The sequence below is a fragment of the Polypterus senegalus genome, chromosome 7 (assembly GCF_016835505.1).
Source record: "Polypterus senegalus isolate Bchr_013 chromosome 7, ASM1683550v1, whole genome shotgun sequence".
Classification (NCBI taxonomy): Eukaryota; Metazoa; Chordata; class Cladistia; order Polypteriformes; family Polypteridae; genus Polypterus; species Polypterus senegalus.
Window position 1 is genome coordinate 68722508 of NC_053160.1, and position 19845 is coordinate 68742352.

General features: G+C 38.6%; 1 protein-coding gene across 1 annotated transcript; it reads right to left on the bottom strand.

Moving 5' to 3' along the window:
- Positions 1-11304: 11304 nt before the first annotated feature.
- On the bottom strand, positions 11305-19836 carry LOC120532636. The gene has a single exon (XM_039758811.1). The coding sequence runs from the start codon at positions 19654-19656 to the stop codon at positions 17179-17181; it is 2478 nt and encodes an 825-aa protein (XP_039614745.1). The 5' UTR covers positions 19657-19836; the 3' UTR covers positions 11305-17178.
- Between the last annotated feature and the right edge of the window lie 9 nt (positions 19837-19845).

The window sequence follows — 19845 nt, forward strand, 5'->3', positions numbered from 1 at the left end:
TGGTTGGAGGGCCACACAGCGACATGCAAAGTGAAGGGACAATGCTGCACTCACTGCTCCAGCACTGACGTGTCCTAGGTACACTGTGGTCATCAGGTGTATGGAATTTATCTGGAGCACTGCAATGCCATTCTTTTAAGAGAAAGTCGATTAGTTCTTGTTGTGTTGGAGGTGAAAAAAACATCAGGAGTCTGTTAAGAGAAAAATCCATGAAAGTTCAGTGAGGCTCAGAATGTGTAAGCGAGAAGTACACAACATATTGAAGTGAAGGCAAATGCTCAGTGGATTAGAATATTCTCACACCAGAAGATACCTGTCCCAGCAGCAAAGAAAGGTCAGTTGGAACCAAAGAAGTAATTGTCTGTGGAGCTGGGGGTAATGCGTAAAGTAAGATGACACTACAATTATATTTCATTGTAATTAAGTAGTTTAATGGGTCAAATTCTTGTAAGGACATTTCAGTTTCTAATACTCCAAAAAATATTTAATGTCATATTCAATGGAGAACGGAAATAACAAAGTTCCTGATACAATGGGGATCAATTGGGGCCAATGCTTAATAACAGCAAACAACATCAATATGTCTGTGACCAAAATCTCAAAATACCTGTGTGTCATGAGTAACAAAATTCTAATTAAAGGAGTACTTCATCCAAAAGTGATCTTTTTTCTTTTAATTTGCTACATTCTCCTTGTGGATTGAAGTGAGGGTTGATAAAAAATGTTTAATCTCTTGTTTTAATGGAGAACAGAAATAACAAAAATCTGTACAAAAGCTCATTCTTGTTTGAATGTTCTTGACTTTTCTTCACAAGAGGATTCCAAAATGTTCTTTATTTAACAGTATGTTAACAAAAATACATTTGTATGGAGATTTGTAGGCATAGGTTTGAATGCCTGACATACAATGTGAGGAACTTGAGATTTTTTTGTTTCCTGTTATTTAGCGTCAGCCTCTGTTGAAGTCCACTGTATCGCAAATTTTCGGATTTCTGTTTTCCACAATAACATGAGATTAAAGGTTTTTTTGGCCATACCTGAAAACAATGCAAGGAAAGTAACAGATTAAAAAATGTACATTTTTTGTGTGGAGAATTCATATTCCAAGAATTATGTTACTTGCATTACATATTTCAAAGAAATGTTTTGAAGGGTAGGCATTCCATTGCATATTAGAAAGAATAAAAGAAAAGGTGGAAGTCGATTTAGAAAGAGGAATTGACATTGGAAAGTACAGATGATATTGAAATGCTAGCACAAATGAATTGGATCTTCAAGAGCAACTGTATTAGATGACAGTGGAAAAGACTACATTTTTTTTGGAAGGCGAATATAAATTTGGATGAAGAGAAACTAGAATATGTAGACCAGTTTGCCTATGTAGCCTGTCAGTGAGCAACAATGAATGCTCAAAGGAAATCAATAGAACTGCCATTACTCAGAGTTCTTTTGCTGCACTGAATGAAATCTGGAAAAGTTGAAATACCTCAGCGAAAGTCCAAATAACGGTACTGGTACTGTTTGTGTTCTCTACATTACTTTATACCAGTAAAACATGGACATTGGGAAAGCATGACATTTTTATATTAGATTAGATTAGACTTGATGTACTTTATTAATTGTTAAAATTGACTGTGTTTGAAATGAGCTGTTACAGGAAGATTCTGAAAATTGAATGGTGACTAACGGTGACAAATGAAAGAATTTAAACATATCGTTTGAAGTTATTAAGGAATGGAATTTGGGTCTTTTTGGGCTTTTAAGCAGGATGGCAGGGGAGAGGAGAGGCTAATCAGAATGATAACAGAGAGAAAAAGAAACTGGAAATAGCAAATAGGAAAGCCAGAAAGGAGATTGATTGATGACATTAAAGAATGGCTAGAAGTAGGAGAATGGACAGCAATAAGGTTGGCTAAGGAAAGAATAGGATTCTGGAAACCATTTGGAAAAGAATGAAAAGCACCACTGGCCTCTACAACAACAACATTTATTTATATAGCACATTTTCATACAAAAGTAGCTCAAAGTGCTTTAGATAATGAAGAATAGAAAAATAGAAGACACAGTAAGAAAATAAAATAAGTCAACATTAATTAACATAGAATAAGAGTAAGGTCAGGACGGCTGGAGAAAAAAATAAAATCTGCAGGGGTTCCAGACCATGAGACTGCCCAGTCCCCTCTGGGCATCTATAGTCACATTAGATGGATGTTTTTTCATGTATTTACATTAGCAAGACTAACTTTAGGGGTTTGTGTGCAATGGCTCAATATTGCTGTCAACAAAACAATGAAAGATAGAGCCATCCATAAAATAAAATAAGTAAATAAATAATATAGTAATGTAGAAAGGTATCAACAAAATAACGAAAAAAATAAAGCAAAAGTTCAAAATCAGAATCAGAATTGACTTTACTGGCCAGGTACACTAATGTGTGCTAGAGATTTGTCTTGATTGTATTGGTGCAATATAAAAGGACAACAAAAAAATAAATATAAGAAAATAAAATATAAAATGATAAAATATGATGCAGCATACAAGGGCAATACAGAAAAATAAAGAGATGGTAGGATTGAAATGTCCAGGCAGTCTAGTGTGCAGGCATGCATAGACACTGAGTAGAAGCTCAGACCTGATTAGCCAGAATAACTGCACATGGAAAACAACTGTTTAGGCGACGTGTTGTTTTAGCTCTCACTGCTCAAAGACGTTTGCCGGAGGAAGTTTTTGGAACAGGTGATGCCCTTGGTGAGTCGCATTAGCAGTGACCTTTGTAGCCCTCTTTCTTACTCTGGACTCATATAGGACTTCAATGTGCAGTAAGTTACGCCCTCTGATCTTTTCACAGACTCTGATGACGAGCTGCAGATTGGCCTTAGCCTGAACTGAGGTAACACTAATCCAGACAGCAATAGAGGAGGTCAGAATGGACTCGATGATGGCTGTGTAGAATTAGACCAATATTGCTTGAGGGAGATTGAACTTCCTCAGCTGATGCAAAAAGAACGTTCTCTGATGGGCTTTCTTAATAATGCATGTGATGTTATTGTCCCACTTAAGATTTTGTGAAACCACAGTGCCCAGAAAGGTAAATGATTCTGTTATCCCAACAGAGCCATTTATAGCAAGTGATAGGTTAGCAGGGGACTGTTCCTTGAAATCTATGATTATCTTGAATGTTAAGGTTCAAATTATTACGGCTGTACCACAATGTCAGATTTTCCACCTCTTGTCTGTATATGGACTCATCATTGTTTGAAATGAAGCCTATTAGTGTTATGTCACCTGCAAATTTAAGAGGTTTGACAGACATCACCAGAGGTATAGTCATTTCTATAAAGTGTGAAGAGTAGTGGGGAAAGGACAAATCAGTGCTAAGGAATAATGGGTCAGATGTGTGTGCCCAACAACATGTACTGTTTTCTATATGTAAGTAAGTTTGTGATCCAATGGCAGGTTGAACTGGGGGAGTTTCTAATTTAGGAGCTCTGGGTGATTGTATTGAAAGCAGAGTTGAAGTCCACAAACAAGATCCTCATATATGCCCCTGGCTTATCAAGGTGCTGGTAAATAAAGCCCAGGCCTAAATTCACTGCATCGTCCACAGTTGGCTCAATATGCAAACTGCAACAGCTCCAGGAAGTCTTTTGTAGCCATCTTGAGATAATTCTGAAAGAGGTGTTCAAAGGTCTTCGTTACCACAGAAGTTAAATCTACTGGTTTCTAGTCATTTAGGCCTGTGAGCTTTGATTTTATTTTTTGCTACTGGAATGATGTTTGAGATCCTGAAGTAGGCAGGAACAGTGCACAGATCCAGAGATTGGTTGAAAATGTCTCCAAATACTGTAGACAACTGGTTTGCAAAGTCAAAGCGACTATAAACTGATGTAACTGATTACTGTAGTCAGACTGGGATCACCAGAACTGTTTGAATGATCAAAATTATTACAAGGTGCAGAGACATCTTAACCACATAAAAAATATCATATTTCATAGAAGAAGAAGATGGCAGCACCCCCTCTTTTCCAGGATGTTGAAGATGAACTTGGTGTAAAAGTGAGGAGCATTAATACCACTATAGGAAGCCCAAAAGTGGTCCTCCAGACCATAACCATATCAACAAACAAGATGAAAGGCTTTAGGACCTCAGAAACAAGAATCAAGAATCCCAAAGACTTCATATTTCAGTTTTCTATCTGCTTCATTGGCTGGTGGTGGAGTAATTGTCCTACTCCTCTGAACAGGTTTTTAAAAGGGAGACATGGAAATGAGAAGTGAATCCTACAATTACGTCAGCTTCTTTGTCACTGGCCCAGTACATTTTGGAACAGAATAGGACCACTGGATCTTGAAACTTTTTTTTTGGGACGGGTCCCTTCAGGTGAATGCCTTGCATAGCAAGCTGTACTTCCTGCACCACTCTGAGCTCAGGTAGAATTATAAAGGACATTTTGTACAAATTCTGTTAGCTGTAAAACTGATTTTATATCAATCAGTTTGAATTGAATTCACTGTACATCTTAAGAATTGTTCCAAATGTCTATTGAACCATTCTATTTGCTTAATAGTCTCTGGATGATATCTGAAGGACAAATTAAGCTTGCAGCCCATCTTAGTGTAAAAGAAGTGTTGCCAAAATGAGGAGACATAGTGTCAGCAGCAGGATTTGAATCAGGGTTTGAGGTCCAAAGCCTTAACCACTACACCATACTGCCAGTCACTTTCTCAAACCAGTTTAATCCATTTCTGGTGGATGGGGGGCCAGAGCCTATTTTGTACAGTACTGGGTGCAAGGCAGGAAACAGCCTTGGACCTAGCGCCAATCCATTGTATGGCCCACCCATGCAGGGGCCGATTTGGAATCTCCAATTTGCCTAATGTGCACATCTTCAGGTATGTAGAGCACAGGGAACACATGCAGAATTCACATAGACAATATCCAGGTGATAGATTTGAACCCAGGACCCTGGATCCATGGTGCAGCATTGCTACCCCCTGAACTGATTTACTTCTACACCATTTACTGTGCCATTTTCTAAGCCTAAATCCTGAAACGGGATCCTTGGGGGGCTGGAGCTATCCCAGCTAGCTTAGGGAGCAAGGCAGGAACAGTCCCTGGACAGGGCACCGGTCCATCACAGGGACACACACATGCACACCATACACCCACTAGGAATGAATTAAAAAAACACCAATCCACCTAACTTGAATGTTTAACTAGTATTTTTGAAATTTGCTTTTAATTGGGCTCAAGCACAAGTGACAGTGTGGCTCTTCTGCAGGGTTGGCATTGCCACACGGGTACTCCACTCACTTTAAGATTATTTTGGCACAGAACACAGTAGATTAGAGCTTCATAAAGTACCATAGATGAGTAGAGCTCAAGTTGCACAAAATGTCATAAAAAAAAAAGAAACAAATGATCAGAACAGAAGCAGATAGATAGTCTAACTAGACAATGAGGCCAAAGGGCACACATTTGCTTTCTATTGACCACCAGAGTTTAAGAGATTTCATGTTTTTCTTTATCTTCAATTTCATTTCTATGGACATACAGATCCAGTGGCTTGGCTTGCTTCCTAGCTTAGTCACTGACCATATAGGGTCTGTTTGTGTGGGCTTTCTTTCAGTGTTTGGATCTTCTCTCATATCTTACAAACTACAAGAACGGCTGACTCTACCATACAGGCACGTGACCTCTTAAGGACTAGCATCTCACCCCAAGATGGCTCCAGTCTTTTGTTTGATGCTGTATGGGTTGGCTTCTTGCAAGGGATGAAATAGGTTCAGAAAACAGATGGATATTTGATAAAAGAGACTAGTTGAAGAGGCCAGGGTTCAGGAATACAAACACCACAAGCCCCTCAGCCAGCAGCTTTAACATTTAAATGAAATGTTTTTAACCTTTCACACCCATGGATTGTTGTTTGTCAAACTCGGCTTTTATAAGTTCAGACAATTCAAAGGAATGTCCCATTCTGTATAAAATTTGATAAGGGTCATTAACAGCTACTGAAAACAGCTAACTGTAATTCCTAAAATCAGAGTCTGAACAACTGGATACAACACACAAACAGCAGCCAAGTACACAATGCTGACCATCCGAATTTCACTCAGCCAAGTAGAAATCAGAGCACCAGGCCGCTGTTGACATTCTTTTGTTATGTGCTTAGTGTTTTAAAAAAAGCAACAAGAGATGACGTAAGGTGTTAAAAAACAAGAAGTACATGATATGAATCACTGATTATATAACACAAAAACAATCCTGCATTGAAACACTGCTGAGCAACTCAAATGATGATGGAGACACTTAGCTGAAGCAAAACGTGTGATATTTTAAAAAGTGCAATGTGGTGCAAATTATAATTAAAATAAAATTTTTAAAAACTACTTCAGCTCATTTTCACCTCACCTCCTTTAACTCATTATATGAGGGACAGACATTATTACACCATATTTAACCGCCTTTACTCTATAGGGTGGACTCTAATTATGCAATTTTCATTACGCCATAACTTATTAAGTTTATCACATAGAAAACTACCCGAAAAATCCTGGACCATCGAGAAGTGACGACATGAAGAATCGTCTTCGCACCGAACTGGAATCATAAATCAAAGTCATCCAGACGATCTGAATCTGCATAATTAGATATGGACCACCCTGTACATCATCCTGTCCACAGGGATGATGTCCAAACCTGAAGGAACAAAGGGACCTGAGTGAAATGCTTGGAGATGCCCTTGGATAGTGCCACCAGGGGGCACACTCCTATATACAGATCCTGTAAGAAACAGTCTCATTTAATTGACATACAACATTGAATGACAGTAGATTTAGCTTGGCTTTTTTAACACTAATCAACAGAAAATGATTCCTTAATGTCAAAGTCATAACAAATCTCTGCAAATTGGTCTAAATCGATTAGAAATGGAAAAAATAAAATGATTGATCACATAAGTGTTCACTCACTTTACATCAGCATTTAGTAGCACTTTTGGCAGCCATGACAGCCTCAGTTCTGGGTGCACAGGTCTCCAGCAGCTTTGCAGTTCTGGACACTGCAGTTTATCTCCATTCTTCTTTGCAAAACTGCTCAAGCACTGTCAGTTTGCATGTTGATCATGAATGAGCAGCCTTTTTCAAGTCCAGTGACAAACTCTCAGTTGAATTGAGAATTGGACTGTGACTCAGCCTCGTCTGCACATTAACTTTGTTCAGTTTCAAAGCCATTCCTACGTAGCTTTGGCTTTCTGCTTGGGCCTGTTGTCTTGCTGTAAAACACATTTTCTCCCAAGGTACAGATTTCTTGTGGAGTGCATTAAGCTTCCATGTATTCGTTTGGCCCTCTTCAAGGCTTCTTGAATCTGCTGTTGAGAAGTATCGTCACAGCGTGATGCTGCCACCACCATGTTTTACACTGGGGAAGGTGGATCTTTGAAAATATGCAGTGTTGCAAAACATGGTGTTTAGTCTGATTGCCAAAAAGCTTGGTTTTGGTTTCATCAATCCATAGGACCTTCTTCTAGCTGAATCACCCATGTATCTTCTGATAAACTGTCTTTGCATTTTTAACTGTGGTTTTCTCTTTGCCACTCTTCTAATATGACCAGTGAAGCTGTGACCCGGGTAACAGTCGTCATCTGCACAGGCTCGCCAATCTCAATCACTGTAGCTTATTAACTCCTTTAGAGTTCTCTTTGGTCTTTTGGTGGCCTTCCTCACTAGACTTCTCCTTGTATGATCGCTCAGTTTTTGTGGCCAGCCTGCTGTGTCTTACTCTTTCCATTTTTTTAATGAGTGGCCTAATTAGATATTTATTGACTTCGATATTTTCCTTTCTCTGTCCCTTGACTTGTATTTATCTTTGTAGTGTCCTTTTGTCTTTTAGGCCACCATAGTGACTCACCCTATGTCGGACCGTCCACATACAAATGTGTTTATATTACAATCAGTTGAAACCCTGGTGAGGTGAATTCAATGAACTAATTAGGAAAACCAACCTGACTATCCCAGTAATGATTTAGGGGTATCATATAAAAAGGTGAATACTAATGCAATCAATTATTTTGTGTTTTTGATTTGTGCATTGGTTTGGACATGTGCAGAGGAGAGATGCTGAGTATATTGAGAAAAGGATGATAAGGATAGAGCTGCCAGACAAGAGGAAAAGAGAAAGAACTAAGCGAAGGTTTATGGATGTGGTGAGAGAGGACATGCAGGTGATGGGTGTGACAGAATAAGATGCAGAGGACAGAAAGATATGGAAGAACATGATCCACTGTGGCAACCCCTAACGGGAGCAGCCGAAAGAAGAAGTAGTATACCACTTTGCTGAGATCTGTTGGCACTTTGACAAGGAAGACTCATTTTCTGCTGATCAATGTCAAATTATCCCCCTGTGATTCAATGTTGTATACCAATAAAGTGTGAAAACTTCCAAGGGAGTGAACACTTTTCATAGGCAATCCACTGTGTGTCATACTGAGGACATGTGGCTTATCCCAGGGGTGAAGGTCAGGGGTTGTTTAGCCAAAATATGGGGTTCGAAACAGGCCGCCAGATCTGCTGTCCCCTTGACCAGACAGGAAGACTTCCTTAGAGAAGTCGAGGCACCCGCTCAGTGAACTGAAGTAGGATGTCAGTAAGTTCAGCAGTGGTTTTTAAGGACAGCCCAAAATCCAAATATGAAAATCAATCTAAAGTGCTAGAAAGACAGCAAAGATAAGAAACAAAGTCTTCACACCACTATTGGAATTTCAGCATGTCTTGATGTAAAGATTGAAATCAACCCAAATTACATCGAGACCTTTTTACTGTTGAAGACTGTAAATGGAAACCCAGAGTGCAGACAAAGTGAAAAGCTAATAGTAAGAAGGCCACCAACAGCACAGAGAGACAAACACAATGAATGTTGTGCTCTTCCTGGATAAAGAAAGAACAACCAAAGGCTATTTTGTTGACTCATGTCTTTTGATTTGCTTGAATTGTGTTAATAAAGCCCTGACATTTCTGTTTTGTGGCTTTATTCGTATTGTACAACAGGAGCTCGGGGAGGTGATTTAGCATCCAGCAAGGCATACAATAAAGACAGCATTTCACAATTACTGGTGTCTCTTCAGCAGTCTTTCTTGCCATCGGGTCTTTACAATATTTAAGACACAAAAACAAGATACCTGTCTCTTTGATGAAAAAAAAAAAATACAAATGCTCCGACTTCAATAGAGTAAACACAATCCCCTTATGTCCCTGAAAGATGCACCATTTGTACATTTTCCAACTTGTTAAAAAATGGCAAAGTGCTTATTTTGGCACATTTACAGTAAGTAAACAAACTAAAAAGAAACACGTCTTCTGCCATTTAAATATCGTTAGTGGAACTTGTGTACTTTTTCATAATTTGGAAGTTTTAAATTTGCTAATGTGAGATTTACTATATATTCTAAACAATTTCTGATATGTGACTTGGGATATGATGTAAATATGCAGCAGTACAGTTGTGGCTCTAAAAGACCATGTGTACTCCCTGCATTTGAGAAGATACCTTGGCTTCTCAAAGGTCCAGTTGTTTGGTAGTGTAGGTGTGTGAGTCAGAATGACCTGCAATGGATTCAGATTACTGCCTTTCCAGGCTTTGTCTTCTGTGACCAGAAATACAAGTTCTATAAATTCATGATTAGTTATACGATTATGTACAGTAAGGGGAGGTGAAATAATCAGCTAGGTGACCATATGGTTCAAATAAACTAATAAACAGTCCAGCTAAACTTTACTGTTTCCATGCCTGGTAGCATATCCATTATTGTGTTATTGTTAAAAAGTTTCGTTTGTGTCATGAGGCTCTGCTTCTGTTTATATATGTCTATTTTTGCTATGCTGTTGCGATGTTAGCAATATATCTGACAAGTTGTATTTGTCATTGGTGTGACAGGAAATAATAACTGGTGGATGGTAGTGGCTTTCTTGGGTAATTACCACACGTCAATAAGATCAAGCCTTTTCTGAATTTAGCTGCTGTCACACACGTGTGCCTTGGGGACAGCCTAAAGGCTTTGGTGGTTGTAAGTCCCCGCTGATCTACAGGGTGATGCTGTATTCTAACACCTCTTTCTCTTCCTCCCTCTACAGGCTGGATGATTGACAACCTTACCACCTCTGAAGTCACTTTCTGGTATCCGGCCACCTGGGCCTTCCTCTTCTGTGGGGATTTACCACTACCAGAGCCTTTACACTGTCCCCAAGGTACCCATGTGTGACTCTGCATGAATGAGATCAGTGACTATAGGCAGTCATGGTTGTAGTCCATGTTCTAGTCTCCTGTTTACAGGTTGAGTGCCGTGGCAGTGCTTACTTAATGCCTCACAAGTCAGAGCTCATCCTGGCCACCACTGCTTGGAACTCTGTCCTCCAGCAGCTCAGTCATGAAGGTTTTCTTTACTCTGGCCTCAGATTTGGCTTGCGTCAAGTGTGCAGTGCACCCGTCCTAGGACAGGGGTCCTGGCCTTTAGCCTAATGCTGCTGGGATAGGCTCCACACTGGAAGAGCCCTAAATAAGCTAGGAATGGATAACATGAAATAAATGTGCTATTTTTCCTAAATAGTGAGAAATGCAATGAACAATTCTAATTCTCAATGTTATTTTATATTTCCTAACAATCAAACACAAATGGCTGTTCTTGTTGCATAATAAAAGCATTTTGTCTGCTTTTTTGCTGTGATGTGTACAGCTGACATGGTGTGTCTGTTTTAGGTAAATTTAATATCTTTATAAAATGAATATTACATGTCACGAAATGCAAAATGGTGCTCTTAAATTTTGTTTTATTATTAAAATGTATAACTATTTTGTCTTAACCTATTAAAAACAATTCGATTGTATTAAATACATGCCAGTATATCACTGAACTGTCTATTTTAGAATTTTACTTCAGGAGCTTTTTTAATGCAGTAAAAATGTTATGTACAACCAGGAATACAAATGCCTTGTTCTTTGTATCTGCCTAAAAAAGATCTTTAACTGCTCACTGAATTCACCTGAGCAAACATAATGCAGCACAAGCCCAGAATGTCATTGTGTCATTCGGTGAGATTGGTGTCTTCTGCAAGGAGGGGCTTTTTTATTTGTTCCATCCAGCCCCAGCTTTTCTTCAATATCTGCAAATATTGAGCTGCGCGGTTAACTTATAGAAGGCAGATGTACATGTCTGATTTGACACTTCACATAAAGAAGCCGGCGTAACCAGTCAGCAGAGTATTCCATTCAGTAAGGCAGCTGCATAAAAGACTAGCAGACGCTAAGGAAGATTTGCATGAATCACTGCCACTTTAATTATATATTGTACCACTTCTTTCTATTCTGCACAGAAAAACAACATCATGACTATTTCAAAATAACTCAAAACAGCAGGAATGAAAGAAAAATATACAATGGGAAGAAGAAATATTAACTTTAAATGCCACAAGCATCCACTTTATCAGGGATGTCTGTTCTTTCCATGTATTTGGAAGGCATGTATGAAGTGCAGAAGGAGGAGGTCAAAAATCAGACTTGAGGGGCTTTCACTGTAGTTTGCTAGGGAGTGTCACATACTTGGGCATGAATTTTTAGGTTGTCATGCACTGACACATTATGGATGACAGAAGAAGCCACTGCTGCCCAGAGACTTCCAAATGGAAGAAATTCTGTAGTCAAAAACAGCCTGCTTTTGAATTGGGTGGAAGAGCTTAGAATAGGCATGTCAAACTCAGATCTTGGAGGGCTGCAGGTCTTACTTAGTACTGCCATCTGACCACAATGATTTTTCTTTCATTTTTTGTGTAAGACTAAGAATCTTCAATTGTTTTTTTCCTTAACTGGCAGCCAAACAATAATGAGATTAAGATGGAGTCAATGGATAACCAGCTAACTCAGGGTTTTCAAATAAAGTTCTTGGAAGATCATCATGTTGTCTCTAACCAATTCCTTAATTAGAAGTCAATTCCAGTTTCTAATGAAATGTGTTTAATTCAATGGCCTGATAGTGGTGTCATTCTGCCACAAAAGACAATTACAAAATTGGGGATTTACCATTTAAATGTTTTGTGGACCAGAGCTGATCAATATTTTTTTAGACCCTCAATCTTTTCCTTTTCAATTATTTTATTGTATTAAATATTGTATGATGGACACAAAGGGCCAAATGCTGTCAAGTTAGCTGGTTATCTGTTGGCCCATTTTGCATCTCATTATTTTTTGGCTGCTGGATAGACAACATGGAAATAATCGAGGGTTCTGAAATTTAAAGTAAGTCAAATATAAGCGTGTTCCATTAAAAGCTGTAATTATTTACTAAGTAAGAAGTTGTCTGACACCCGTGGTTTAGAATTCTCACACAAACACAGTGCTGATCTACTGTGGGCACAGTTTAGAACCAATAATTAAGTGAACCCTTATGCCATTGAGATAGGGGAGAAGTCACAACGATGCAGGAAAAATGTGAAAAATATACACAGGCAGTGGCCAGGCTGGGATTCAACCCCAAAGCATCAGCACTACACTACAGTGGCATGGGCCCCAGTGATGACATCAGCAAAGCAACGCCAAAGAATGCACCATATGAACAAGGATACATTTCAAAAAACAGTTAGAAAAAAAGAAATACTGTAATCCAAAACTCAAGAAAAAGTACAAAATGAATAGAGATCATGGTTACCCCAGGTACGAGAGTGTGCATGCGTTCACTTGCACTCCACCTTGGACTGTCTGGGCAGGCTTTGAGGATTAAGCAGTTCAGAGTATACAGTAGCTGTCTGTGTGATATCTGCATTCCATTAGTTCTGTAACACTTGTAACTGTAAACTCCAAGAGCATTTCAGTGTATCCAGTGTTTGTTCAAATCAGAGACTTGTCCAACACCTTTTACATAATTTTGTTTTTTAGTTTTGATTCTGCCATTTTTGAATATTTGCCAAAATATGCGTGTGTGTTTCAAATGAGTTTGATAAAAGTAAGGTTCCTCGCTGACCTCTACTCATTTTGCTCTGATGTGGTTGGTCATGCTTTTTTATAGGAGAATGAACAACAGAGTATCCTGCTGAGATGAAATGGTATTTATGGTTAATAAGATAGTATAAGCTTAAAATGCTTTGATCAATCCACTCGCTCTTACTCTGCATCTGCAGTAGAGATGAGGAGTCATTTCTTTTCTTTCTTCCTCCTTTTCCGTTCACGTATCTGTCACAACACGCATAGCTGAAAAGACCAAGCAACAATATCCACAGCAATTGTATTTAGCTCCTCTGTGGGGCCTCTCAAGGTGCTCCTAAAACCGGCGAGAGACAAACTCTCTATAGTATATCCTTGATTCATCGTGGTTCTTCTCGTAGTGGGCTGTGCCCGGTATGTCGTCACAACTTGCCAAGAACCCTTCAAAATGGTTCCTGTCAATCCAAAGATGCAGCGTTTCTACTCTTGCTCTCCTGTACTGCTGAGTTTCCATCTTGAAGAGTGAACCAAGCAACACGGTGCAAGAACCTCATTTTGGTCACTTGTACCCACTGTGTCATTCTTTTGGTCACTGCACAGAGCTTATGGCAATAGGAGAGGATAGGGATGAAGTTTGGCAAGCAAATGAAAAGCTTCTTTTGAGCGCTCAAGTAGTAATTGTACACAACAGATAAATCAATAATACTGTAAAAAAGGTAAAAGCTGTACCTCATGTGAATTAATTTCAGATAATTTAAGTAGTGCTAAAATGTTATATTCAGAAAATGTGAACTGGATATATTATAAAATATCAACCAAATGATAAATTGCACCATCATTTTAAAAAAAAAAAACTATATGAAACAGTGAGAAACACGTTTTACAATAAAAACAGCTTTCCATTATTAGCATACAATCATTTTAAAACATTAAATCTAACTTAACAGTTTTAACAGTGCTATTCTGAACACTGAACTTCAAATAACTTAGCAGCTTTGCATGGTTAGCATAGTTTAGCTCAGCATAAATATGACAAAAGGTTCTTTATAACGAAACATAAAATCTGCATTGTCTTTAAGCAAAATTAAGGTTCTGTCATTACAGCTGATTCCTCATACTATGTGATCTGTAATTAAAATGGGATTTAAGGATTTTCCATATCACTATTTCACTATTTATTACAAACAGAAGATGACAGGAATTTATAAATGTTGTTAGTATGTGAATAAGCATTTACATATAACAGAATTCTCTGCTTGTAACTGTACTCACTAAAACACTTTGTATTTTACATTTATTCATTTGCTAAACTGATGCTTTTATTCAAACCAACTTACAAATGGCAATCCACCTCCTTTAAACCAACCAACCATTCTGGCCTCAATTCATTCTGAATTAGGAAAAAAAGTAAAGGTTAATTTCACACTTTAAAAAGAAAAGAAGGTTAGAAATGGCTGTGTAGCCTTCACCACGTGTTATGCAACACACCTGAGGAACGCTAAACAGCCAAAACACTGGGTCCCTGACCTTCTTTTTTCACCTTAAAAAAACCTTTATCTTTTTTATCTTTTCTAAATGAAGCAACCTATCACCAACTCCATTAAGCGTTACATCTACACGGGCTGGAATTTGCTCTGGTAAATGTTTCTACTTCCTCTTTGGCAAGCTTTGTGTTTGTAATAAACAGTTAAAACCACTTTGAAAACCTTGAGGGAGTGGCAGCAACTTGACTGAAGATAATATATTTGTAGTGTTTTGAGTATTTATTTCCTGTTAAGTTCAGTTTAAATTTTTTTTTAAATCATTGTATATTTTCATTATTTAATGCACGTATTGTTAAAACATCTTCTGGCGGAGTGCTATTTTGGAATTTTTGGTTGGATCACTATTCATCAATACTGAGCATATTCACATATCAAATAATATACAAAGAGAATGGCTTTAATTTACACAAAATGTTTTCTCCTGTTTCTTAGCATGCTCAGCTTTTAGCACTAACTAAACTGAACTAACCAATAAATGAACAGAAAAAGTCCTCATTCAAACCAGCTATATGTGCAACTTATACCCTTCATTACCAAATATTTTGGAACTGACTGAAAATGTGTGATGTAAAAGAGATTTTTAACCTGTTCAAAAGAAGATATGTACTTCTAATTAATATACTTCAAGATACAGATTTTACATAGTTCATTTAATTAGGTTTATGTAATGTCTTTTCCCAATAAGATCTTGCTAAAATTATCTTTTTTTTTACATCCTTGTAGCTCTATCTACTATGGAATTTGCTGTGATTAATAAATAAAATCATTTGCGTCTGCAGAGGTGGCACTGTGGTGTCATTGCCACGTTAGCCTCAGGTCTTGTTCAAGATCGTGTAGCCTTTTGATTGGAATTTGCACACACTACTCATGACAGCAGGGGCTTCCTTCAGCGTTCCAAACACAAGATGTCACAACTGTGAGTGTTGATGCTATGGTGTAAGTGTGTATAAGCTTATTTGTTTGTGTGTTAACACCTGAGCTTGAAATACACTGGTGTTTCTTGTGTATCTAGCTACTGTTTTGCACAAAATATAGATTCTTGGTTCTCATGGGTTCAACAAAATGGATGGAGGGTGGAAATTCAGGTTCTTATTAACTTTTAAATTTCATTGCAATGCCACTTTATTCATGGTCCAAAAGTAAAGTTCTCTGTAGAGTCTAAACATCTTAAAATGTTTTTTATCCAACCCTTTAAAAATCCACATTATAAAAATAAACTGTGTACTTCAGACATCACTAAATATATAAAATGAGCAATCAACCAAATTTAAATAAATATACAATAGGCCTGAAATACCACAAATCCACTGTATGCTCCCATAAGCTGGAGAACATTAAAGTTTAGGTGCAGGTTGGTATGTAAGCCTATGATTGCTGATGTTCTAAAGAGGCAAAAATATAACTTTTAGTGATTTTCTTATTATTTTTCTCAGCTAACATTAAATCATTGCCCAAAAGTACAATGTGATAATGAAACACTACACATTTTTAAGTGTACTTTCTATGTATAATAATATATATTGATTTACTCTGATCATAACATCTTAATAAATATAAGCTTTGATGAGACTTTGGTGCAAGAAGAAATTTTAAGGATCATGAAATTATGAATATATCATGTGAAATAAAATGTGAAAAGTCTTTATTGTGGTTGTTTGTGCTGCTGTCTTACATGTCCTCGGACCTGGACTAGGTTCCCATCCTGTGTATAACCTGCCCCCTTTTGTTAATGACTACTCTTTTTTCCTTTAAAATGTTACACATTAAACTATGTTAAACTAACTGTTGTCTCAAAACTGACATGTTGTAAATGAGTGCGGGTGTTTTCTGCTCTGTGAAGGAATGGCATTGGGATCAGTATTAATTACTGCCATGTGAAAGTTGCTGTAGGGGATGGCTCCAGCTTCTCTTAACCCTATACCAGACAATTTGGTTGTGGAAATGTTTTTCTTTCTTTCTTTAAAAACCTTTTTTGTTGAAATTAGTACAACATTAAAGAAAAGCCAATATGAAACATGAAGGTTTTAGTCATGCAACTGTGATACGCACTAATGACCTATCTTTGAAAGGACTATTTTTAAGATAAATCATATCTCTTTGGCTGGCAGTTCATTAGCATGCAATGTTCCTATTTAGCCAATGCAACATCTGGTGTACTGTATATCTAGTTTTATTGCACTCAAGATACACATGAAAATAACTCCAATACTCAAACTCTATTTCCAAAGAATAAAGTGCATGTTGTAAATCATTTCTTTCGCTTTCAGAATTAACTATTAAAGTACACTTTACAAATTTTTTTCAACTGCTGAAATGGAAGTCTGGCTGTTCTTAAACTTTTCCATCATTCCCAAACAATTAGAAACCTGTTATAAACTCGCTAAACGAAAACTAGTAAGTGACTAATGTGTTGGAATTTACCCCATTGTATCATTCGGCTATACTAAATGGGCTGGGTTTGCCAGATAATTAGCAGTGAGGCACACCTATTGTTTGTCACAATGCCCCATTACAAAATATGTTAAAAAAAACGATTGACTGACTGACTCCGTAAGACAAAGGCTCTGTGCATAGATTTTTAAAGAAAACAACAAACATTGACATAGCAATCATGATTCTGTCTTAGAATGCTGTAAATACATGATTACGTAAAAAACAAAAAAGGATATTTTACAACTCATACGAGTCAGACATTGAACTGGCAATTTTCCATAAATAAGGTGGTTTTAAAAAACTTGCTAATAAAGAGTTTTTTGTTAATGCAGGAGTAAAAGACTCCTTGGTTAACAAAGTAGATTTGTCTGTAGATGACTGTCGAGACACAGTGTCATTTTTAAGCTTACCCAGAGGTGCCCCTAGTAAATAGCGCAAGTCTAATGAACCAGTCTTTTCCAAGTATTGCCATGGTTTTCTGCCACTGTTGTCTCTAAGATTAACATTAGCTTTGTAGCTCTGGACCAGCATTTTAATAGTTTTCTTCCTTTTGTACATAACAGCAAGATGCAGGGGTGTGTACCCACCAGTAGTTCTAACATTCACATCAATTGGCAACTTAGCTTTGCCTGCTCCATAACAAAGAGTGTTGAGCACACGGTGGTCACCATGCATAGCTAACCAGTGCAGTACTGTATAGCCAGAAATGAAATCCTTCTTTAAAATAAGACTGGGCTCCTCTTTGAATAAGCCATAGATCTCATTCCAATTACCAACTGCTGCTTTTACTAGCCATTCATGTTCTCTTGTATCCAGTGGCACCGTATTGTTTTTGAGCAATGACAAAGCTTCATTAGAAGACTGGAAAGAATTCTTGCAAGTGGCATTTACTGCTAAATCAGTATTACTGGTATTTATCTTGTTGTGGGTGTAAACACATGCAGCTTTTGGCTCATTTGGTTTCTTGAGTGCACATTCTTGCAACAGAACACTCCCCATTTCTAATGCTATGCCTTGATGCCTTCTGATATTCTGTCCAGGAATTATAGTTTCATCCTTACCATAGGCTGCCCTCTGCATAGAGTCTATATTACTGCTGTTTTTCGTCTTGTGGTTATGACTAAGAGTAGCTTTCAAATTTGGCTCTGGCAGTTTCTTGGATGTACATTCCTGTAGTGATACACATTCCACCTCCATGGCCAAGCTATGACACTTTTTCATATTCTGTCCAAGATTTAAAGTTTCATTCTTATTGAAAGCAACTGTCTGCACATTGTCTGTATAACTGGTGTTTTTCCTCGTGTGGTAATATGTATGCATAGGCTTTGGTTCAGGTGATTTTATATATGCACATTCCTCATGTGGAGCACACTCCAGCTCCACTGCCATGCTATGGTACTTTCTGACGTTCTGTCCAGGAGCTAAAGTTTCATTTTCACAGAAATCTGGTAGCAACCTGTCAGCTGCCTGCACATGGTTTATATAACTGGTGGTTTTTTTCTTGTCGTTAACAGTATGAGTAGCCTTCATATTCATCTCTGGTAGTTCCTTGGATGCACAGTGCTGTCGTGGCACATACTCAGACTCCACTGCCATGCTATAGTATTTTCTGGCATTCTGTCCAGAAGTGAAAGATTCATTTTCATTGAAAGCCAGTATTAGTTTGTCAAGACTCTGTGCATGATGTTTGGTGTTCAGTTTATGGATATCTGTCACAGAGGAGCACCTAGCACTCTGGGCCAGGGCCAGGTTTTCTGTCTTCATCACCTGGCTTGTGAAATCAGTCCTCAGTTGGTGTTTATTTTTACCCAAATCTTCGGCTTTATTCCCCAACCTCGCATTTTGTACTTGGAGTGGGCTTTCGGGTGGACTACAAGACTGAAACATCAAGCGCCTAGCAATTTCACTGGTCTTGCTTTTATGCCTTTCATCTTTGGATTTACTGATATCCAATTGTCTTTCTTTTGAGGTGTCTGCTATTGGGGGATCTAAAGCTGTCAGAGAATTTTGTTTCCAGTTCAGTGCTTGCTCTACACTTAAGTGAGACGCAAGGAGAGGACAGATATTCTCAGATTCGTCATGTGGTACCTTAAGGCTCTGCTGATTGGAAAGGTGCATAGCGCTGTTTTCCAATTGATGATCCGGGCCATGACTCATCCATTGGTCAACTGCAAAGTTCTGCTCAATTGTATCCAAGATATTGTGCTGCAACAACACAGTAGTGGGCTGCTGTGCTGTCCTATTGCTATCAATGTCACTGCACTCTGCGTAGTTTAGCCTTCCCAATGGCCTCTGTAGGTTCATTAAGTTCATGTCATTTTGACAATCTGTTAATGGCTCTAAACGGGCTGTCCTGCACCCATCTTCTTTGTACTCCCACAGTGGTCGAGCGTTTCCACCCACCGTGGGGCATTCCCAGTCTGAACTACACTCATCCTCGGGTTCAGTTTGGAGGTCGCACTCTTCTCCCACCAGCTCCCTGTATCGTCTCTTCAGCACCACGAAGGCCACCCCAGCGGCGTCCCTTTCCACAAAAGCCACAGAGTTGACGAACCTCTTGAAGAGCTGACGGTGACTCTCGCGCACCTGGACGTCGACATCCCCTCGTAGGAATCCTCTGAAGCGCGCCAGGAGCTCGGCATTGGTCACGCGACCTCCGCGCGCGCACAGGAAGTCAAGCAGCACGTCCTGCGTGCAGTGGCAATCGGAGGCCATCGCCGCTGACAGACAGACGTCTCCCTCTCACGCAGGTGAGTCGCTGACTGAGGAGAAGCGCTCACCTGCGGACGTTCAGGGAACTCCTCCTCCTTACTGTCGTCCCCGACTCCGCCTTCTTCTGTAAAGGTACGCTAAAGAATGAAAAGAAAGAAAAGTGTACAAGACGATTGGATTTGCTAATACGAA

Coding starts and splice junctions, on each gene's coding strand:
- LOC120532636 (XM_039758811.1), bottom strand. CDS start 19,656: ATGGCCTCCGATTGCCACTGCACGCAGGACGTGCTGCTTGACTTCCTG.